This window comes from Pagrus pagrus (genome assembly GCF_965226575.1).
Source record: "Pagrus pagrus genome assembly, chromosome: 14".
Classification (NCBI taxonomy): domain Eukaryota; kingdom Metazoa; phylum Chordata; class Actinopteri; order Spariformes; family Sparidae; genus Pagrus; species Pagrus pagrus.
In genome coordinates this window covers 1,513,526-1,537,737 of record NC_140198.1, presented here as the reverse complement: position 1 = coordinate 1,537,737, position 24,212 = coordinate 1,513,526, and the positions used below count along the sequence as shown (strand labels likewise).

General features: G+C 42.2%; 1 protein-coding gene and 1 long non-coding RNA gene across 3 annotated transcripts; one reads left to right on the top strand and one right to left on the bottom strand.

Annotated features, from left to right (window-relative positions):
• Positions 1 to 192: 192 nt before the first annotated feature.
• On the bottom strand, positions 193 to 18,904 carry slc25a14 (solute carrier family 25 member 14). Of its 2 annotated transcripts, XM_084373783.1 has the most exons (9): positions 18,731 to 18,904; positions 18,022 to 18,123; positions 16,572 to 16,710; positions 15,288 to 15,382; positions 9,769 to 9,854; positions 9,216 to 9,311; positions 7,890 to 8,014; positions 7,509 to 7,722; positions 193 to 6,749 (listed from the first exon to the last, which is right to left on the bottom strand). In XM_084373783.1, the coding sequence occupies exons 2-9, from the start codon at positions 18,083 to 18,085 to the stop codon at positions 6,708 to 6,710; spliced, it is 861 nt and encodes a 286-aa protein (XP_084229909.1). In that variant the 5' UTR covers positions 18,086 to 18,123; positions 18,731 to 18,904; the 3' UTR covers positions 193 to 6,707. The 2 variants fall into 2 exon arrangements, with proteins under 2 accessions (XP_084229909.1, XP_084229908.1); XM_084373782.1 differs by lacking the exon at positions 18,731 to 18,904 and having other exon boundaries at positions 18,022 to 18,258.
• LOC311269571 lies at positions 18,489 to 22,754 on the top strand. The gene is made up of 3 exons (XR_014624109.1): positions 18,489 to 18,693; positions 20,719 to 20,978; positions 21,085 to 22,754. It is a non-coding gene; the product is annotated as an uncharacterized lncRNA (long non-coding RNA).
• The last annotated feature ends 1,458 nt before the right edge of the window (positions 22,755 to 24,212 follow it).

Sequence of the window (24,212 nt, the reverse complement as noted above, 5' to 3'; positions counted from 1 at the left end):
TTAAACAGAATCAGATTGTGATGAAATAACTTGATTTAAAAATGTGCTACTGTGTGCTTTAACCTGAAGTAGCATGTAATCTGCAAAGTAACTAGTAACTAAAGTTATCAAATAAATGCAGGAAGTAAAAAGTAAAATAACGTCTCGTCTGAACAGGGAAAATAACCAAGAAGAAATAATGTGACACAGAAAAACAATCACAGCATATATTTTATTTGAGTGAACACTGAATTTATAGAAAGCCAAAACCCAAGAAAAAAACAAAACGTTCTTAAAACTTCCACCATAGAAATTTATCAAGTGAACAAGCGTAAAGGTTATAGACAGCAGTGACACAGCAAAGTGCAAATGATGAGGAAGTGAAGAGAAAATTTACAAAAATATTTATAGCTTTTCTTCTGTCAGACGACCCGAATTTTGCAGTTCTCAGTTTACACACTCAAATGAGTTAAAACCAGTGGAGGGGGAGTCACTGAACGATCAAATCAATAAATCAAAACCTGCAGCCTTCAGGCTGTGATCAGGAGGAATGCTGCCGACTGGAGTCCAAATCAATGGGCGATATCTTCTGAATCTGATCAGTGCGACAGTGCTTCTGTTTGGTTTAACACGAGACAGGAAACGGTGCCGACGCCGGACAAGAACAGCAAAACACAACACAGACGGACTTGAAGGAAGGGGCTCACCTGTCTGAGGGGAAACATGACTCATTTCTTTGACTACTTCAGAAGTCAAACGATAAAAAAACATGGAGAAGTCTGGTGATTGAACAGATGAAACCTGATCACATGGCACACACCTTTCTGACTTCTGTCAATCACAAGCTCCTTCATCAAAATAAAAACATTAAAAACTTTAATATCATTCGGACCACACGGCAGTTGTGTGGATCTTTATTTCCCTTTGGAGTGAAGATTACAAAACAAAAGGCTCCAGTTTAAACTGCTGTTAATAACATCGACTCAGGCTCCACTCTCCACCGATGAAGACCGCGACCGATCCACTCACAGCATCGACTAGAGAGGTCAGAGGTCACAGCGAGAGGAAGCAGTGGACTCGTTAACGTTATAATGTCAAATGATTATGAAGTAGCCAGATTAAATACCAGAATATCAGCGTTTGGGACATTAAAGGTCGTATTGATAACATTTTTAATAAATCATCTTTTAGAACAACACATCTACAGGTCTTATAGGAAGGTGCAGAATAAAAGTCTCTCTTTACCTTAAAAACATTATTATGATTGTGAATCAATAATTTTAAAATGATCTATTTGTTGTGGTAATTTAAATTATTTCCACTGTAATCGTCTCGATTAGTGGATTCACATGTGGGAGGAAGTTTATTAATCCTCTCTGGTTGAATTAAAAATATTTGGTCAACACATTTCAGACTCACTCATCAACAGTTCAGATTAAACATAAAATAAAAGGCTTTGTAAAGAAGTCTAAGCAGGAATGGAGCAAAGCATCAGATGAATAAATAGATTAATCATTCTACAGTCGAGTCCGATCAACATAAACAACAGAGCTCATTTTTACAAAACTCTGAAAAAGCTTTAAACATAAAATTCCCAAAAATGCTTTAAAATAATTTTGCAAAAATAAAAACTTTTACAAACAATCACAGACGTTTCACAGGCCGGACCGTTCACGAAACACTCAGCAGGAAGTGAACGCGGCCTGAACGACACCAGTTATTAAAAGAAAACAAAAAACAAAAGTCGGATCATTTTCAATAAGCACCACTCTGCGGGTGTCCAGCACATTAAAGGGTCAGTTCACCCAAATGACTGAGCATGAAAACACGATGCTGCCACTCGTCGTGCAGAGCGTCCCGACTGTCGATGCCGTTTTATAACTTATCAGAAGTGTCACGACATCATTTACATTCACCTCGTGCAAAAACACACAGAACAAGCTGTTGGATGCGTGAACGAAACTTTTACAATCAGCTTCAGTAACTTTTCAACTACAACTTCACGTGCTGACAAGTTCGTGTCGCTCCAAATGAAAATCTCTTCTGCATTTCATTAATATTCAAACTTCACCTTCCAGTGTGATTTATGTTGTAACTTATGTGAAAACTTGATAAACAGACAAAATCTTCATGGATCAACCTGAAAACACTGTTAACGTGTCGGTCAGACCTCGATGTCCTCGAAGCTACTCAAGGACATCGAGGTCTGACCGACACGTTGACAGTGTTTTGCCAACAGTGAAACATGCAAAGATTTCCACTTCCTATGATGGAAAAACAGAAAACCAGTACAAATGTGTTTTTCAGAAGGTGGAATCAGAGTTTTTAACATTTGCAACAATTAATTGATTATTTTCCAACTATTGTAAAAATCAATTAATTGGTTCAAGATGAAAACTCTGATGTCATCTTGTCTCTTCTGGTTTCTTTCCTCCTATGACAGTAAAATGAATATCTTTGAGTTTCAGACTAAACGAGACGTTTGAGGACGTCATCTTGTGCCGATCCACATTTTATAGAAAACAACTAAACCATGAATCCAGAAAATAATCAGATTAATCGACAGTGAAAATAATCGTGAACTGATCTCAGCAGGTTAAAGTTCCGTCACCTCAGTGTGGTCTGGACCTCTGACCTCTGACCTCAGCTCTGACCGCTGTACTCAGATTACTCTGCACTCATGCTGATTAGAGTCCGTCCGCACATGTTTAGAGAAGTAAATGTTTTATAGATGAACTGTTGTCGTCGATTGATACTGTGACGCTTACTGCTGTACTCGAGTACTTTGTGTAACTGTTAGCAGACGTTTAAACGGCTCAGGAAGGACGAGGTAACAGAACACGCGTCCTCACAGACGCTCTGAAATGTTTTGAAACTTTTGAAACGCAGCCTGTCGCCAGAAACTAAAGGAAATATTAAACCCACACACTCAGTGTGGTGATGAGGCCTCAGTACAGACAGACAGAGAGGAGTAACACTTTAAACAGGTGATCGATGTAAAGAGTGAGGCTGTAACAGAGCAACTCTCCCAGGACTGTGTTTAAATAACTGGACCGCAGAAAGGCAGAGACTCAGAACATGTGGCCTCTTAAACCAGCACCACCCTTCAACAGACATTTAAGTTGTGTCCCGATGAGAGGTCTTCACGGGTCAACACAAACCCGAGGAACCACATTTCAATATCCATGATTATTATTCTTATTATAATATACATTTTCTGGTACACACATCAGGGTTTCTTCCAGCGAGGTTATCCGGTCTCACCTCTCCATCCTCCTCCTTGTTGTGTTCGCTACAGTGTGAACATTTTGGGTTTTTTACATGGCTGTCAGCAGCAGCTGAAAGTTCAACCCAAACAGCTGATCTGCGGCGTAACACCGTGCAGGCACAGCTGTGCTTGTGCGTAGGAAAATGGACATTGTACGGTTGAGGGAATGTAGTCCCAAAATGTTCAAAATATAGCACATCAACAGATATATAGATGTTTAGGTGTTCCTTCTTTGAGGTGGCTAACGTGTTTTGCGGTCGGTGCTACCTGCTGCTTCTCCACACAGGGGGAGGAGCTGACGGTCATCTGCTGCAGGTAACACACTGACCAGGGTTTAGTACCTCGTACAAACAAAGACCCCAACTACCACTTTAAGGTGGACTGAAATCGGTGCCATTCGTCGGGTCTGGTTCAGTTCTGGGGAGGACATTTCTGGGTCTTTTTCGGTTTGGGCACAAATGCTGGGACCTGTGAAGAGCTCTCGCCTCGACGCACTCTGATCCAACGCTCGACTGTCACAACGAAGCCAACTCGAGTAGCTGCACATGGCTGGAAAACTATCAGAGGTGCAAACAGCTCCAAACATCGCTCGAGACAATGAAGAACGAACTTCTGACAAACACACATTTTACCTCCCGTCAGTGATTTTCTCAAATCTGATACTTGAGATTCAGTTCAGTTTGATTTTGATTCTGCAGTCAGGATCAATTTTAAAACAATGCTGTGAGATTTCTGAAGCCGAACTGATTCACTTCAGGTCAAAAGTTTAAATAACGAGTACGAGAAGCAGCTTCATCCACAAAGTTTTCTACTGAACCGGATAAAAGCAGACGGAAAATATGACCAAGAAGTCCAGCTGGTTCAGTCTCTAATAAAGAAGCCACCTACAGTACAGACCGGGGAACAGCAGTTTATATGTACACGTGCTGGTGAAGCTATAAATGATTAAATATTTTAAATGTGCGTTTTAAAGAATCCAGCAGGTTCGTGTCGTTACAACAGAGGAAAGCGACATCTCGGTCTCAAGGTCGGTTCATGACACCGAGGAGAAAGTCGCTGACAGGATGAGAAACCACTGAGCACCAGACGCAATAATGCCGTCATCAGGAGACACAAAGCAGAAGCTTTATATTAAGGTCGCTGTAGTGAGAGTTAATTAGTCTGTCCTTAAACATCCATCAGAATATAAAGGTGTTTATAACAGCATGAAAACATGTTCATGTTCACATTATTGTTGACATTTATAAACTTAAAGTGCTCAAGAATGTTAATAAAAAAATCAGAAAATTCCTTTAAATAGCATTACAGAGACTTACTTATTAAACCTTAATGAAGCTTTGTTGCTTTATTAAGATTAATACAGACTTTATTATGCATCTATTAACAGCTAACTGTGTCTATTAACAGCTAACTGTGCTTTCTGCAGCTACCAGAAGAACAAGAGAAATGCTGTATTAAGGTCAATAAATCCTTAAACAATGCTTTTATAGGACTTGTGAGGGCCTAAATACATATTACACTTATTACAAGGACCTTAATATAGGGCTTTAACATGAAGCGGGTAAATGAAACTTTAAAAACTACTAAAATACTGATGAAATATAACATTCAACATCAGCACAAAGGTTTGGTGATGCAGGTGACGTCACCTGGTACAGAAGCTGCTCAAACGAGGGAAAACTTATTATTTGCACATAATTTGTAGCAGGTGTGAAGAGATCGTTTATGATTTGACATAAATAATTAAAAATACAATTTACCTAAGAAGATGCATTTGGTCTGTTTAAAGATGGGGGAGGTTTGGTGGAGAATTCACAGCTGCTGTGAAATCAAACCTCCTTCACAATTATCTGCAAATAAATTTCACCCAGTAGAAACTAATTTGGCACGAAGGCCCTCGTCTCCACATCAGCTGCCACGCTTCTCTTCACGCCATGACTTCACCTCGAACAAGGGACGAAACAGTAAAAGCAGCACGACAAGGCATCGTATGTACACCTGGACATGTGTACGATAAAATACATCCACCTCCACGTGCCACTGAGTCTGTACAGCGATTTACATCATGTACTCAGTCGTTAATGAAATCACGCTGCTCACAGCCGTCAGCTCTCAGGACTGCAGCAGACGGGAGGCAAACAAATGAAATAATGAATGTCTCTACAGCAAAATGAACAAAAAACACCATCAGGAGTGACTGATCTGAAGTGAATATTTCCTTAAAAAATAAAAAAAAATGAAGACGAGAACAAACTTTGTTTTGACAGACGAGGCTTTGGTTCAGATTTCTGACCGTTTCTAATAAAACTTCAGTGGCTCTTTACGATCAGATGTTCAGAGTTTGTGTTCCAACATGTGACACGTGATTTTCCTAACAAACAACAAACAATAAATAGATTTAAAAAAAGAAAATGTGTTCATGTGTTGAGTGATTTTCTGGCAACTGACCCACTTCAAGGTGCAACAACTAAGAAATTTAGTTTTAAACATTCAAAAATAATAAAAGACGAAGAAATACACGAGTGAGACGTCTACCTGTATGTATCGTGTTGCAAAGATGTCTACTGAAGTTAGCATGCTAACCAGCTAGCCGTCCTATACCACAGCAAGGTCCCAGGGCAGCTCGCTAGCTGAATAGCTAAATGAGCTAGCTAGCTCAGCATGGGTTTGATGGTGGCCAAAATTTACACACAGCACCTTAAAAATTCAAACTGCTTTGGAAAATCTGCAGAAGCTTTGCAGCAGCTTTTCTTGACACCTTCATAAACCAAAGATCACAACATACACGAGTACGAGTGACTCATCGGGGGCGCTGCTTGAATCTGGTCTCTGTCAGTACAGTAACGACCTGTGACAGCCACCTGCTCTCTTACGTGCATCAACATTCAACAATTAAATATCCCGAGCAGATTTCATGCAGCGCCAACACGTTTAAAAAAAACAGGATTTCTACACGTAATTCAATTTAAAATTAATTAAACCTCCTCAAACTGTGTAGCCATGCAGGTCTGAACAGACTTCCTGTAACTCACTGGCTTATAATAAATCAGTTTCCCATGTTTTTCCTGAGCAACAATCGGAGGCGTCTTCTCCGTTTGTCATTTAAAAGTTGACGAGTAAAATCTGTCGTACTCGTCCGCTCGAGGAAATAAAACCTAGTCTAGCAAACTTTCAGTCCTCTGCTACAACCGAACATTTAGCTGCCTGCGGAGTGTCAGAGGTGGTTGAGGGTGAGAATAATCATCCTTAAAACAGCGACAATAAATAAAACACTTTGCAAAAAAAAGACAAGTCAACATAAGATTTGGATGAGCGTGAGTAGATGACTGATACCGGAGCGTATCACTGGTATGAATTTAAAGGAGCGTGAATATACTGGTGCTGAAACTCCAGGTGCTGCCGTGCTCACACTCCTTATCTGCCCGACACAGTCTGAGTGAAGTCTCACTTCCTGCTGCCGTTAAAACGGGAGCTTCTTCAGCTGCTCGAAGGTGATGAAGAACTGACGAGGGTGTTCAGGAAAACAGGTAAAATGGATATTTCACAGCATGCACCTTTATAATAATCACCATTTTTTATCTTAGATTATCGATTTGTTTGTTTTCACATTAGAGAAACTGAATAGTATTTGAAGTTGTCTAACACTCGCCTGCAAAAAGACGAAGAAGATAAAGTCAAGCTGTTGTCGTAAAATAACTTTCTATCTATTTCTAACTGTCTTTTTAACTAAAATATGAAAATCTGGTTCTCAAAGCAATTTAGAAGAATATATAAACGCTGGAGGCTCGATGAACGGGCTCGTTTAAAACCTGTTTGATCACTCAACTTGTTTTAGCACAGGTCAACTGAATGTTGCTGAAATCCTCAATAACTAAGCTAACAATTAATGAGATATATCTTACATTGACTTAGGAGTGGAAAAAACAGATGAAATCCGTTATTATGATGCAGCTTATGTAGTGATATAGTAAATCTAAAAAATCTAAAAATAACCAGATAAGGACGTCGATTAAATACCTGTGAAGTCAATATCTTCGTTATATTGATGAAATATCACATAAAAACCCAATATTGTCACAAAGCACACTAGAGACATTAAAGACGAGGCTCTGACACATTTCTCATGCGATATATTTTCATATCCCTCAACTCTGTGACCACGCAGACATTTTGGTGGACGGAGTATATCTGGAGGGACAACATGAGGTCCACTCCAGGCGTTTTAGTTTGTTCCTTTCTCCTGAGTGTGTTTAAAGGATACGATGATGTTCCACGGGCCGAGCCGCAGCCAGTTGGGCCAGAATCCCTTATAGAGAGCAAAGAAGCCCTCGTTCCTCCACGTCTGCATCACGCCGTCCAGTGTTCCTTTGTACATGGGGCCTCCCGTCATCACTCGCTGGTTCATCATCCGGGTCCGGACCACGTCTACGGGGTTGGAGGCCAGCGCCCCCGCCAGGCCACACGTGAAACTTGAGCTGTACACACATCAGACACGGTTAACTGACCAGTCTGAAGCCGAGTTTCAATCAAAAGTCACTCATTTAAAAAACAGTCACAGTTCACTGCAGCAGCCTCATCACACTACACAGAGTGATCTGAACTGATGACCTGAAAAATAAAAAGAAAGAGTAAATAAACGTACATGAAATGTGTCAAAATGGTGTCGCCCATGACTCCAGAGCGAAGGAGGTGCTTCTTCGTTATGTCATAGACAGGAAGTTCCACCCCAACAACAATGGCTGCTCGCTGCGCTGTGGGGATGACACCCTGAGGAGGAGGAGGAAGAAGATAAGTCTGACGGTAACACTGTCACAGTACAACAAACTCATAGTGCCACTACAAGATACAACATGCATGAAATAATTTTTCCTGTTGAAGTGTCCCTTTTTTTCTGTAGTGGGCCATTTACCGCTGCCTCCAGGCTTTGTGCTAAGCTAGGCTAAACATGTCCCATCTCTGCGCTTAATGCCCAACATCGTGTCTGAACCTCAAGTAGATAGATGCACTCGCATCTTAATCTATGCAGGCGCCACGCAGGCTCGCACCTCAGCTGCGTCTCACGGGCGTAAAACAACCTTTATGGACTCGAGTCTGACTGATATATATCAGACAGGCCTGTTACAGATCAACTACCTATAAGTTGCCTGATATGGAGACTTCTCAGAGATTATAATGTAGAAAAAGATGCTTGAGATAGCCACATTAGAGGGATCATTGACAAAAACGTGGGCATATCAGCTGATATATTGACTCAGAAGTTTTTACTTCTTAACACCTGTATCAACCCCAAAAATGTAGTGTGTTAAGCATATTCTCTACGAGCCACGCTGCTATTTTAACGCAATCCCATCAGTGTTGATGTAAAACGTTTCAGGAATACAGCTGCAGAACTGGTGTAGGTGCTGATGTGATGGCTGTGGTCATGACTCTGAGGAAGTCAAAGCTTCCCTCTTTTAGCTCTGGGTTTGGTCTCCCTGAGGGAAATGTCTGGCTCTTTAGCAGCTACATGCTCCAGTATGTTCACAGCTAGCTGTAACTGTCTGTGTGCTGCCTGCTGCAGCTGAAAACACAATGAGAGCAGCGAGAATGAACCAAGACCGTAAAGTTGGAGCCAGGTGAGAGCTGAAACTCTCGGTGAAGCTTCGAGGAGCTGCAGATTCAGGTAATCATTCTCAGGTTCATCACTACAAGCAACAACTTTTATATTGTTTTCACATTTTCATTTGATTCATTCATTCATTCAACGTATAAAAACATAGATTTAATCACGTGGATGCTTCGTTTAGGATCTCTACGTGCAGAATTAAGTGTCACAAACAATCAGAGTTTGTTTTTGGATTCTGAGCCGCGAAGTCCGATAAAAATTAAAGACTCGTGAAAATGTGGGCGCCATCTTGAACACAGTCTCCGCTGCGAACACGTACAGTACACACAGACACATCCCTTCACAAAGAGCTGCAGCACTCACTCTCCACAGCCCTTTGGTGCCCTCTGTCTGGTAGATGTTGATGAAGTTGGACATCATGCTGCCTTGAAGCAGACTGCCCTGCGCCTGCATCCTGATCTGGAACAAACACAAGCAGAACAAACACTTTCACAACAGAGCACTCTGACCTCAGTCTGACCTCAGTCTGACCTCAGAGTCTGATCTCAGTCTGACCTCAGTCTGATCTCAGTCTGATCTCAGTCTGATCTCAGGAGCAACATCAATTTACAATCTGAATTATTATTCTGTGAAACTGAATCCTCGAAACTTAAACGTGTTCTGATTGATCTGCAGCTTTTTCTTTAAGGAAGCCTCAAACCAAACCATTTATTCTGTGACAGGAAACATTAAACCTATGAAGTCACAATTAGCTGGAAGGTTAAAAAAACAAAACAAACATTAAATTAAATTTCAACCAGTTTTCATGTAACTGTGGAGCAGGAACACATTGTAACGACTTTAACACAGGATTTGCTTTGATATATTGATAAACTGATATCTTAGTGTATATTTTGTCCTCAGCGTTAAGGATCACCTTGAGGACGTCGGTGGGGTTGGCCAGAGACGAGGACAGGACTCCGGACACGACACCACAGAAGACGTTGATGACCATCGTCTCGTCTGTCAGGAGAGACCAGAAATCATTTTAATATACACAAACACAAACAAAAGCACACAAACATAATTAGATTCAGATTAGCCTCGATTTACTACGTCTAGACGTCTAGAAGGACGAGTTATTTCCAGAGATCATTAAGTCATCATGCAGTGTCACTCTCAAAACACTGGTCCATCTTGTTTGGGACAAAACGCCTGCGTGATTATTCAGCAGCTGTGTTGAAGCAGTCGGCCCTGATGAGGCCGTAATGCCTGAAACACTGAACTGAAGAGCACCTTTTTCCTTTAGTTTGACTGAACATGTCAGATTATATTGTTTTCATTACGTTTAAGTGAAACTTTAGTTTTTTTCTTAAAGTTTTAAGAATATTTTGATGATTATCGGCAGAATATCCTGAATCACAGTTATGTTGTTCAGGATAATTCAGATGTGACGTTTTCATTTACGCATTTTATCATTTAGACCCAAACAAGACACAAATTAAAGTGTGTTGACAACGACACGGACACAGACGGACCTTCTACATCTGGTCTTACATCCTGTTTGATTGTAGCTACAGATTCAGGATCATTATGAACATTATGAGTCAGAAAGAACAAACAAGTATCTTTTAGAGAAGCATCTATTTTTATTGATTACTGTCTGCGACTGAGAGCTCAATACAATAAATCATTGTGTCTAATTCATGTGATGGTATCTGCTCTGACCTCCTCGGAGCACCACGTGGGTGGAGTTAACTGTATCAACACAAAGTGAGACTCGACGGACCTTCAGACTCCACCCGGCTGGCACTCCAAGCAGATCAGAACTGAGGATAATATGAAATGTCTGCACACTCTGTACATTAGCTTTAGATAAACAGTTAGCATTAGCCTCAGCAGAGTTTGTTAGCATGTGGTGGATTTCATTAGTTGTAGCCCAGTGTGGCGTCTACGCTGAAGTCAGAAGGAGGAGGAGGAGATGGACTGAGTGATAGGGCTGCCACTAACGACTAGTCGACTATCAAAGTAGTCAGATTATGAATTGCACAAAAAACAATGGCTCTTATTTAGTTGGGGAAAGTGAGATGTCTCACTCTGAGCTATTTCAATTAGCTATGGTGAAACATTGTTTAGCGTGGCATTGCATGCCGTGGGATACACACACGATGACGTCACTAACGACTAGTTGTCGTCTAGTCGTTGCACCCCTATATTTCATTAAAGGTTTAATGAACTATCATCTTAATTGTCTTCATTTTTAGTAAGTAACACTTAAAGCTGAAAGCTAATGATTGTTATATAAGAGCAGCTGCATGCTGGTGCGATAAACTGTATGTTATACATTCAATTTACGTATGACCCGATTAGTCGACTAATCGGAAAAAATAGTCGGTGATTAGTCGACTATCAAAATAATCGTTTGTGGCAGCCCTAGTTCAGAACAATAGTTGCAGTGATCCTTGATCAACCTGACCGACAGTTAGCGTGGCGGTCCTCACGCCGCTCAGTTTTTGGACGGCGTAACGGGGCGTTCGATCCCACCACAACCACAGGGCAAACCCAAGCCTACATCAAGACAAGCATCAGAGCGCAGTGGCACCATCGAGGCGGAGGGCATGCAGAGTGGAGAGGATCAACAGAGACAAAGAAAAAAGTGCTTTGTGCTCTGGTGAAACATTAAGAAAATATAAGAAATATACAGAAATATAAAGACCTCACTTCTTGTTAAATAACATCCTGGCATCATGTATTTATACGCAGCCTCCATCAGAACCACTGAAATCACAAACTGTTCTCACTGCGGTCCATCTGCCCACTGCCTCCAGTCTTCATGCTAAGCTAGGCTAACCACATCATGACTCAGCCCTTTACTTTATGCAAAAACAAGATTCAAATCAAGCTCATAAATTCAAACGTAGTTTCCAAATGTTTTTAAGAAAAGTATAAAGATATAACTTCACTCTTTAACTTCCTTTCACTCACTCACTTCTGTTCGACCTACATCTACTCTATTATTTATATCAATAATCTGATTTACACTAATTGCCCATTAATTATTGAGAGGAGCAGATGGAAAGAAGAGTGGAGGAAGGAGAACAAAGAAACAGGAAAGAGGGAGGAAGCAGTAAAGAGGAAAAGACGAAGGACAAATAAAAAGCAGCTGGAGGTAAACGAGGCCGACACAGAGCCCGTGGTCAAACTTCCTGTGAGGCTCACACACCTGCTGGCGCCGGTGAATGGCTGATCAATGTAGCGCGAAGCCATTTGTCTGAAGCGGCTCTCCGTTATAATGTTTGCCTATTTTTGGTGTTTCAGTCTTGTTGCACTTCCTCCTTCATCTACACTACTGAAGTCACTTCCCTGTGTTGGTAGGAATACACCGATATGTCTGCTGGATGTTGGTATAAGCTGATATTCTCCTTACTGGCTGCTTTCAGCAAATAAGACGACATTCACTGAAGGCACGAGGCACCGGATCGTGACGTCGCTGCCATCAGTTTGTACTGAAAACATCTCATCACAGAGAAGGTAGTTGTACAGCAGCTGAGAGGCTTTTGAAGCAGTTACTTTTCAAAGATAAAAGATTCTTTGACATGTCGAAAACAGTTATGTTGAGACTCGTTTCATACACTTTCTTTTTTTCTGATTCTGGTTAATTTGTAAGATCAAATTTCAAGGCTCTTTCAAGGAGAGTGGACTGAATTACTTTAAAACAATTCAGTTTGTTTTATCATAATGAAGATTTATCTGCTTCCCTGGCTCATATAGGGGAATAAATTACAACAATTATCAAAAGAAACAACAACAACATCAGTATCTGCATCGTATCGGCTCATAATTCGCAATCAGTGCATCCTACCTAACATTAGATACACACACGCAAACAGACGGAGACGTGCTCGGTGTTCACTTCATCTGTATTTCTGCACGTTTTCTGAAGGCTGACAGACACGGAGCAGCAGAGCTGTTACCTGTACCTTTGGTAGCCGTGGGGGGCAGTGCAGCAGTGCAGCCAATAGCTCGAGCGAGACACAATCACGAGAGACGACTTGTTAAAACTTCCTTAGGAGGTTTGAGACATCTGTGTGATGGTACACAGACACAGTTCCTGCCGAACAGCTGGGAGGAGACCACGCAAGACCAATGTGAGTCTGTGCTGCGTCCTCTAGTGGTTGTATTACTTATCATCCATGCCAACACGAAGGACGCCTGGAGTATGTAGGCAGTGACGGTTATATCATTTGAAACGGATGAAACTATTTTTGTTGGCAGAGGGAGAATCAATGAGCCCAACTCCTCCACCGTGGAGCTGGCAGCAATGTTACTTTCACTTTCAGCCATGCTTGTTGTTGTATGATACAATAATCAATACATCAAGTCTGAATATCGCTATTATCACGATATCATAAAAAAAGTTAATGAATCTGGTTTTATGGTGAAATACATGATACGACACACCTCTCAGTTGAGGCGTCTCCCTGAATGGTGATCATGCTTTGTGTTTCCACGTCAATGAAATATATAAAACTATGAGATCTGTGTCAGGAGGGTAAGAGCACATCAGAGCAGCGACAGCTGCAGTGTCACTGTGGCCTGACTCACCTCTTCCTCCCCTTCTCCTCCCCCTCTCCTCTCCTCTTCCTCCCCCTCTCCTCTCCATCTCTTTCCTCCTTCCTGGAAACTCTTTGCTCTTATTTTATCTATTTGGCTTGCAAATTAGTGCCGGCAGCTTAACACACTCACTCTGCCTCCAGCAGGTCAACAAGGTTGTCACGACACATCCAGCCTTTTCTTTAGAGGGCGTGGAGTCTACAGTCGGACACGGACAGGCCACAGAAACCTGCTCAGTGAAAACATATTGATGAAGTGTCACTGATATCACCAGGGTGAACTGATGGGCACTTCATGTCTTTGTGCGCTGATCCCACATCGTCTACTACACCTATTCTGATGGTTTATACACAAAGTAATCTAATGAGTAATGAGTAATCTAAATAATCTAACCCAAATTACATGTAAAGTGTGTCGGCATAGACAAAGAGGAAAGAAAGCCTGTTTGAGGCAGGAAAGATGTTTTAAGTCCAAACAGAAGAAAAGTAAACGAGAGATCTCCGACTGAGACGAGACAAAGCAGAAAACAGAATATAAGCAGGGTCGCAACATTTTGGTTCATGAAACAAAGATAATACAAAAGAGAGGACTAACTTACAGAAATAACTAATATCATTTTCATAATTACTCTGTGGATTACTTGCCGGTTAGTAATTTATTTCATTGTGTTGTGTCCAGGGTGGAGAACAGTCCCAAACTGAAATATATTTAATCTGAAATGATTTATGAATTCTTTACATTTGTCATTTGATCGACTAAATCTTTCAGCTGGACTTTGAATGGATCAATGTTGACTCACCTCATGAAAGAAAACACTGTAAGAGGAGTATCTAAACCTTTATTTAACATTCAGGTCGACTTTAAATGTGAGAAAGTCTTCTGTAAAAGCGTCTGTGTCTTGAGTGACCACATGAGATCAGATCTCACTTTCCTGTTCTACATGCAGATAAACATGGACATGATGATTTTTTTTTGCGTTACACAAAGTTTGTTAAGTTTCTAACTCGTGAGTGACAAGTTAACTCAACAACTCTTAACATGTTAACCACTAACACTGGCAGGTTAAGAGAGGCCAAACATGTCATTCACATCACAGTGAGCCACATGGAAATCAGAATGTGTGTCTGTTGTCAGGGCTTCTTCTTCTCGTTTCATTGAGGACGTCAGCTGACAAGAAGGTCCTCTAACACACTGCTAAAAGACTGAGGCCACATGCTGGCTACTTGATAGCAAGTGGTGCAAAATAAGTGACCACATTTTCCTACACTTTGGATAACAGCATCAGTTAACTGGCTAAAATGTAAATTCAGAAAATGACTGAGGTGCTTCTAGTTTTCTTCTTGGTGTTGCTGCTGAGGTGTTCAGCTTCAGCTTTCAGCAGTTCAAGGTTGTGTCGTCTCCTCTAAGTGAGTCGGCTGTAAAGAGTTCTGCTTGTCGTGGTGCCGGAGGGCTCATCGGGCCTTCAGTTGACTTAAGAGGCGTCACACATGGTTATAGATTAAACTTAGTTTGCAGGAGATTGCATCAGTCTGAACCAGTCAGAGCTGGAATACAAATACGAATCTGAATTTAATATTCAGAGCGGCTCACTGTCCGTATCATTCAAACCATCTCACACAGTTTATTGTTTGCACAGCTGCTGAGCTCAGCTGACTGTCTGTGATTGTTTTTCTAGGCTAAAATCTTGTAGTTAAAAATGTTTTCAGGTGATTTCTGTGACACAAACGAACTGAACCTGTGAATTAAAAGGCCGGTTTCCTCCCCTGTAGGCCGGCTGAAGACAAGAGAGCTCAGAAAGAGAAGGTCGGCAGGAAGGTGAAGGCAGAAATGTGTCACGCTCACCTTCAGGATGGCTGACAAACAGCCTCTTCAGAGAGTTGTAGGTTCCAATCTTGATCGTCCCGTAAGAAGCTTGTCTCAGCAGGGCCGGAGAAATCCTGAGAGGAGACGTCAGACATGTTTATTTACTGATTCATCCAGGCAGTGTTCATCACTTACTTTCAGTCTTAAAAACTAAATTCTGTCTTTCTGAGGTGTGTGAAAATCCATCCTTACAGTCTGTTACTCAAACCTGCTGCTTTCAAAGTCAAAGAGAAGATCCTCCTTTAAAAACTGAACACATTTCAGGTCCCGCTGGGCTTCTTTCAGATCTGTAGTTGGATTCACAGTTTAACCACCCACAAAGTGTAACAGCTGTGGGAGCACAGCTTATTACTGCATACTGTAACGAACACATGCTGTTTCCATCAGCGTGCTGCAGACTGCAAGCGTGGACAAGAACAAGCGACTAGATTTACTGAACAGCACGTTGACTTTAAGTGAAACAAGACATCTGTGACTGTTTCCCATCATCTTGAATTAACTTAGTGCTGAAATTTTAAGGTAATTCTTATGTTGTTATCCAAGAACTCACCTTATAATTATAACTGAATCCCAGCTGTTCGCTCTGAACAGTAGTGTTCAGTTCTGTTGTTTGCATCTTTGTGATTGTCAACAGCAGCAACAAGATGTTGAGGACAAGGTGGTCGGCATTTTTACATCTAAAGTACGACATCAGGACGAACACCGTCCATCAACTTTGACTTCAATTCAAGATTCATTTTACAACACGACTGGATCACATCTCTTTGTAGTAGCACCTTACGCTTTCACAAAAAACTACACAATCTAATGAATAAATAATCATAAATGTCCATTAAGCTGAAGTACAGCGCAGACAGTGCAGGTATGATCCATGTTGTTAACTCCATTATGTAATTTATACTATATTACACATCATTTAATTCCCATTGAACATGAAGATCTACCAACAAAAGCACCAGTCCAGGAAGGCCGTCCACACTAAGAACCAGAACTATAATTATAAATAGATCATTTTAAAAATCTTCCTAACTCAAGTGGATGGAGGAGACCGTGGGGAACAATATCATTGAGATCTCTTGCAGAGTGGTTTGATAAACGATAGAAACACTGAAAGGCCCGGATGAGATAAAAGCTGTGTCATGTACCCACAATATGGTGAATCCTGGACTGGATCATCACACACGACCCGTCTACTGTGCTCAACGCTGTCTGAACTGTGAGGAAACATAGATAATGCAGAGCCTGAAAAATCTAATTTCATACCCAGAGTAGAGCGCCCGGACGCCCTCCTCCTTGCCGATCCTGAACAGAGCGTGGAACATGCCTCTGTAGCGGACCTCCGTGTACTGGGACTGACCCTGGACCTGCAGCCGGGTCTTAGTCAGGTCGATGGGAAATGTCCCTGAGGATTAACAGTGACATAAGAAAGATAATAGAGATTAACAGATAAAAATAAGATTAAGGTAATGGATTTTTCACCTCTCATGTATAATCAATACTTTTTTTCGTATTTAACCTGTTTCTCAAGGTGCAACTCTTATCCAGGTACCAGAACAGGCAACGCAAAAAAATACAAATATACTAGAGAGCATCAATACACATACACATTATTTGCTTAGCAACCAACTATTAAATCAATTGCGCACTATTTTGATATTTGAAGTGACGACGACTAATTTTTAGTTTTTGTTGATTCTAGCGCCCCCTGTGGACAAAAGCGGGACGATCAGTTGTAAAGATCTTTTTGTGCGTACATTTGTTTTGGAAGTGAGAGACCGCAGGATGGATCGTGATGAGGTAATGTATTTATAAATGTATTTATATATGATTTTATATGTGATTATGTGATCAGACCCGAGCACAGGCATTAATAATAACTATATGAAAATAGCAGTCGTTTTCACTGATGGTCTCGTTTGCTGTTACAGGTTTCACAAACACTTAAAACGTCCTCTCGGTCATCTTAAGAAACAAAAGTAAAACATCTGATCAACATTTCTCACAATTTTCTGACATTTTATAAACCAAAGAACCAATTGATTATTTGAAAAACAAATTTAACTGGAAAAGAAAGTGATCGTTGGTGCAGCTTTATACAAAAATAACAAGTTAAATGTAAAAAAAATTACCTCAGGTCCTTGGGAACTTGGTTAAATTTCTTTTTTAATCATGCAGCAGATGATCTAAATATACATTTTTTTCAGGGAAGGCAGGCCTCTGAGATTGATTGGCACACTCTGAGACTAACTGCCAGTTAATTAATTAATTAATTAATGAATGTTAAGAAACAATCAGACTGTTGTTTGTTCAAATGTTGGATGTGTATCAACAAACTGAATTCTTACTTATTGATATGTGTAAATGTACAGTTGCAGGACGATGCATTCACTGTGCACCACAGCGCTTTGATATGCATTCAGCTGCATCAGTCCTGCCTGCAGGCAGCCTCACACACCGAGCAGCAGCCTCACACACCGAGCAGCAGCCTCGCACACCGAGCAGCAGCCTCACACACCGAGCAGCAGCCTCACACACCGAGCAGCAGCCTCACACACCGAGCAGACGCTGCTGCTGCTGCACAATTGTCCTCTGACCGCAAATTCATGGCATTTAAATACTATTTACATAAACCATGTATTGCCACGACACTACAGCCTGTACACCAGCAGTGTGCATGACGGTGGGGGGTTGCATGTTGTGCTGCATCACGTACCGAATTCTGCGACAATCGAGGCCATCCCTCCGTAGATGAACGGCTTCCAGTTCAGGCTGGCCATCTCCTCGGCGGCGGCTGCTTCCACCTGCTGCAGCCCCGCTACAAACAACAGAGTCCAGAGACAGAGGTCAACACAGTGCTGCGGCCTCAGACAATACAACATGTCGGGAAACATTGAGATCTGATGATGCTACACTTCAAGGAGGCTCCTCAGCATCAGCATCCCAGCGTACTGCGCCGGAAAGAGACGCCCGCTGTGTGGAGCGCCGCGCACAGAGCCGTCACGGCTGTTGTGGGGTTCCTATTGGCTGTGAGGTCAGTCAATCAAAACATTTCTGCGACCTGATTGGCTGCTGCGCCCCAAGAGGAGAAACCCTGAGTGACAGCTCGGTGAGAGCAACAGTGTCACGAGAATTAAATGAAGTTATTTATTATCGTTAACGCAGCTGTGTCACGTGACAGACACGCTACTGACTTTCCTAAATTAAATTAATCATTTTTAATATAACGTGCGATTTTAAAAACTGAACATTGTGCATTTTAATGGCGGAGATGGCCGCTCCGACCGCTCCAACGGCGGTTAGCTCGGAGCAGATGGCTCCTGCTAGGCTAACGGCTACTCGGCTAACACTTGTGGAAGCCCCCAGCCATCTGTGCAACAGTCAGCAAGTAAGTTACCGCCACACTCCGCCGTCACGGCACGTACCTGTGGTGTCGGTAGAAATCTGCGAGCCGCTATTTGACTTGGTTTTCCATGACTTCAAATATCCGCGGCTCGACTTTCACTGAAGTACAAGCAGAAAGTTGTCTGCCGCTGTTAGCCTCCCATTTAGGCTAATGTCAAACACACAGAAGTCAGCGGCGCTTCTTCTTCTCCTCCTTTAATGTGCGGAGGCTGCGATCAACGCCCCCAGTGTCGCATTAGCGCCATCTTGTGGACAGTGTAGAGTACTGACGATAGATAGATATGTAAAAATGAAAAATGACACATTGGCTTTTTAAGAAAATTGTTTTATTTGGGTGAAAATTCATAGTGGATCTGCCGTCATTATTATGTTAAAGTTAGTTAGCTGAGAAAACCCAATTCCAAATAACAATAAAATGGCATTAAATTCAAAAGAAGCATATATTTACAAGAATCACTCAATAAAGGTGATGGGGTAAAACATTAGATATATTGTCTTTGTACAGTTTTCAGTTGAAAATGATAAGCAGATCGTCACACTTTTGTTTTATTCATGTCCTACACAGCGTCCCAACCTTGAGCTGAAGTCATCAGTCATATATCACCTCATTTATTCACATTTGTTCAACAGCAACGGGATTTTTCTAAAACTCGTTTATTTCAGTAAATACATACAAACCTGCAGGGCTCAAGTTGTCTCCACACTGACACTCGCCCTCTAAAGTTCAGCTCCAGCCACCTTTTTATGACACCAACGAGGTTGTTCTCACCAAAATAAAACACCTTTTAATAATCCCTAATAAAACTGTAGTGTTCTGTGAGTAACTAGAATATGTGTTAGAAAGACATTTTGCTCTAGGACTCTTTAAATGAAATTGTCCTCGCACTAAACTCTATTCTCTGGGTGTAAAGGCACGAAGAGACATCTCAGTATCTGCTTGATGCAACTGTAAGTACGTGAGAGAATGTTTTATTTGTTTGTCAGCGAACCCTTAAAGCAGTTTTAGTTGCACGAAGCAGACTTCAACGTTTCAGATCAGCTCATATGTGTTAGTTAGTTAAATATCGCCTCTCTGTCAGTGGATCTTTGAGGCCTCAACACTGTTATTAATACGCCATCAACATAAAGTTTTCTGCTGCACTGTCATTAATCTGTTTTCATGTCTGTCTGCTGCAGCTTGCTCCTGTTATATCTGTCACATCTTTGAAACCAAAACTGCCTTTAAAGCCCAAAACAGGCCCCACAACTCAACTCGTCACCTCCGCAGGGGAGTAAAAACACAAGTTATCTACAACTGCATCACACGTTTGCAAAGCATGAACCAAATGTTGACGTGGCACACGTGCACTTCAGTAGAGTAGAGGTCTGCACTGGTCGTAACCAAACTGTTCCTATTTATATTCAGTCTGATTGGGTTTGGGTAGGACTCAGTGGTACTGCTGCAGGTCTGTGTGTTAATATGTCCGATACCTGAGTGGACTCAGGAGGACTCACTATCAGCTCTGCTCACGTCGTGTTTCAGAGAAAAATGTTGTGTTGCTTCTCTTTCAACAGCTGCTTCCTGCTGCTCTCTCTCTGTGTTTGGGTTGACTGCACTTAGGATCTGATTGTCCTCAGGCCCAGTTCTGATCCAGATCTTTGCCTGGTGAATTAATTCATACATGTAGAGTTTGGGTAGTTTTTCCCAAATTCTGGACCTGTGAAGACCTCTAGTATGTTCGTTTAAAGCTTCACCACACCACAGGCGCTCCAGTCCCCTGACTCACCTCGCAGTTAATGAGGTGAAGAACAAACATCACAACACAGCCAGCATGTCCAGGAATTTCAACCAGCAACCTCCTGGTCACAAGCCTGTTTTTCTGCTGAGCAGCCAACCATTAAAGGCATTTAAAGGACTTTCCTTTCCACCTCACTTAAATCTCACACAGCAGAGAAACACAAAGTTAAAATACTTCAGTAAAAAAATAAACATTTTCAGATCCTCCTCGCCTTCTTATTTAAAATGCAGTGGTGACGACAGCAGGGCCGCTGGTGGAAACTTCACAGTCCCAGAGTGGAGCGACACCGCTCCCCGTCCTCTGTGTCTTCTTCTTTTTAATCGCTGACGCACAACTGAAGGGCATGCTGCACAACAGCCACAGCAGCAGGACTTCTCCAGAGTCATCGGTTCAAACACAGGAAGTGGTTTGGCTCAGAGGGTGGTGCGCAGCAGCCGAATGACTCGCTGGTAAAGCTGCTGGACGACGGACACCAGGTTCCTGAGAGAAGGTGACAAGCAACCAAACATCAGCATTTGTACAATACTTTACATAAAATATTGTCTGTCATTGTAATAAAAATAACTTCTTGAGCATCTCTTCGCCGTGTCACACAGACTCACCGAGCTCCAACAGAGAAGCAGTTGTTGCGGTTCGGGTGGAGGCAGAAGAGCGAGGCCACGCAGTAAACACAGCACAACAACATGGACAGCAGCCGTCTCTTTAAAGACATCTTCAGTCTGATGAGACAGAAACAATCAGTCACACTGTCTGCAGCACAACATGAACAGGAAGTGTGTGTTGGATTATTGGTGGTTGCTACACAAACACAAACATCGTGTTCTCTGACATTTCACCCAAAATCTTGATCTTAAGATGTTTTTTCTCAGAAAAGCTCCAAACACAACAACAAAGTGCAGTTTGGTCCGTCAGTCTATGAACAGCAAGGCTCCTGTTGATTGTGTTTGTATGAAATCTATAGGAAGCAAATTTATTTCACCGTTAATGAACCAGGACGACTTCTGAGATACGTTACCTCTTTCACAAGAGAGAGCTGGCAGAAAGGGCCGTGTGAAGGACCAAACACATCGTCACATCATATTTCTTTTCATTCGCATCGAGCATTTAAGGAACAGTTCACCCAAAAGTAAAGTTCAGTCATTATCTCCTCGCCCCTCATGCTAAAAACAGCGTTGCAGCATTCTCCTAAACAACTGAAGTAGCTGGAGACTTGTTTTAAAACTGTAATCCAAGTCTGCAGAAGCTCCGAGATCACAGTCTGATCTGAAAAGATGTTATTTAAACCCTTTTTTAAAGCTGATCTTCACTGTAGCCGTTAAGCTATAAGCATTTAAGAGCTCACCTTGCTCACATCAAGGGTATAAAAGACGTCTTTTCAAATCAATGTTTGTGGAGAACTTCACCTGACTTTCCGTCAGCACGGGGCCGAGGAGATCACGACTGTTCCTTTAAGGCAGCGTTTCTAAATGACGTGTCTGATAAATGAGTCCAGGCCCGGGTCACGCAGTGCTTTTCTTAAAACAAATATCTTTAAAGAGTTCAACAGTTTATTTTCTACAGCCGTCGTCTGTGTGACCAGAACCAACTGAAGCTGAACTATGAGCGCTGCGTCACCACGAGCTGAAAGTGTCAAACATTTTGGATCTTGTCATTAATCCGGCACAACTCTGGTACAGCTCGAACTGCTGCAGGCCACATGATGCGTGACAACAATAGGAAGCAGCTGCTATCAGCCTGAAAACATCACTCGCATTACATCATCATCATCATCATCGTCATCACCTTCACAATCCTCTTCAGAAGAACTCTTTCTGTATCTTCTTTCACTGGAAACTCCTGGTTGTGATGAAAGCTCCTTGGAAACAGATCCAGGCTCAGGTAGATTCGAAAAATCCGTCTCGGCGGTTGGAGGGCGACGTAGGCAGAGGTGTAAACAGGATCCGGCTCCCTGGGTGCTGCTGGGCACCGGGCACAATTACTGCTGACCCACACTTTGTTTTGAAAGGTCCTGAAAGGTCTAGCAGGGGTGAATGACATTCCCACATTGTGTGTCTGTTGGAGCCGGTCGGTCAGGAGGGCGGGGGAGCTGATGAAAACAGGATCTTTCCTCTCAGGATGAACCTGCTGGTCAAACTGTCATCTGAGTCAGTTTTACCGACCGGTTCTGTTTCTCTGGGTTCAAACTTTCTACCATTTAACTGTTGATGCAAAGTTTTGAGGGAAAAACATGTTTCATTTTCTCAAAATAAAAATCATTTGGGTTCATCGTTCTTAAAACTCTGTCTCCTCGACTCTTTGACGTGATGAATAAAGAAATTCTCTGGACAAACACAAAAGCTCACCGGCGAACACAGACGTGTCTCCGGTCTCTTGTTTTTCTGTGGCAGGCTGGAGCTGGAGCTGGTGTGATGCCAGGTGGTGTTTGGAGTGTGTGCAGTGAGAAAGCGTCATTAACCAGATGTCTTTATGTGTGAATCTTAGTGGAAAATGGTCCCATCGGGCCAGATGTCTCTCCTGAGGACGGAGCAGGACGGCAGCCAGCAGAGTTGAACACAAACACTCAGAGCTGCTTCTGTCTTACAGACTAAATATAGAGCTGCTCTGTTTTCAGTCCGTGCACGAGTCCAACAGGTTCACAGTTTAGTGCAAACATGTCCGCTAAAGTCTGGATCCGTGATTATATAATCCAGGGTTTAAAGGGCCGAAACTAAATATATGAATACATAAATAATGTAATAACAAATTAATAACGAGTTAAGATACTTCTATATTTTTCATACGTGTCCACTTGCACAGTGTAACGGGACGTATATCAGCTGTATATCAGTGAAAACTACAAGACAGGAACATCGTGGAAAAGTTCATTTTTTCCCCTTAATTTAATTAAAAAAGTGAAACTTTCATATATTCTAGATTCATTGAAACATTTCAATAATACCAGAAATGTCAACACTTGAGTCGGGCTCCTTTCACACGGATGCTGCTGAGGTGTCACTGAAGTCCAGCGGCCTTCAGCTCTCTGTGCTGTTGGTCTGGTGTCTCATCCTCCTCTTGACAAACATCACAGGTTCTCCACAGGGTTCAGGTCGGACCAGTCTGCTGGACGATCGAGCACAGTAACACCAGTCATCAGTAGTCCTGCTGGAGAAGGAAACCAGCATCTTCTGTTGATTGGTCCTATGTGATATTCTTATAGTCTGAGATACTGGGTTTTTAATTTAATGAAAAAAAACCACAGGTGACACTGAATATCAGTGACAGTGACTCTGTTGAAGCTACGTGTCGACTGACGGGTCAGAACGCCTGTTCTTCATTTGTTCCTCCCGCACTGATGTTGTTGATCTTTTCCCTTATTATGTAAAGTTTGCTCTGTTAACCAGAACCGAGCCCAAGTTTTCTCCAGACTTCATGATAAAAATGATGAATACAGTAAATATACTAAAAATAGAGATGTTGCTGCCCAGCAGAGAGCCGGCAGGCAGGCGGCCGGGACAAAGGTCAGTCCAAGAGACAACAACAGCAACGGAGAGGCAGTGGAGGGGTGTGTGTGTGTGTGTGTGTGTGTGAGTGTGTGTGAGCGAGTGAGTGTGTGAGTGAGTGTGTGCGTGTGTGAGGGGAGGAGACAAGTGAGACCGGCTGATAAAGCTGTGAGTGTTTTGTCCCTATTCATTTGTTGAAGGGGTTTTCAGGACACTGAGGAGGACGGTGACATCGAGCGGATGTT

Bases quoted from the DNA above. Each gene is read 5' to 3' on its own strand.
- slc25a14 (XM_084373782.1), bottom strand. From the start codon at position 18,199: ATGTTTCCCGACATGTTGTATTGTCTGAGGCCGCAGCACTGTGTTGAC. The intron at 16,711-18,021 runs GTACGTGATGCA...GTTAATCCTCAG, and splicing joins CTCGATTGTCGCAGAATTCG to GGACATTTCCCATCGACCTG. The intron at 6,750-7,508 runs GTATCCTTTAAA...CACCCTCGTCAG, and splicing joins TCGGCCCGTGGAACATCATC to TTCTTCATCACCTTCGAGCA.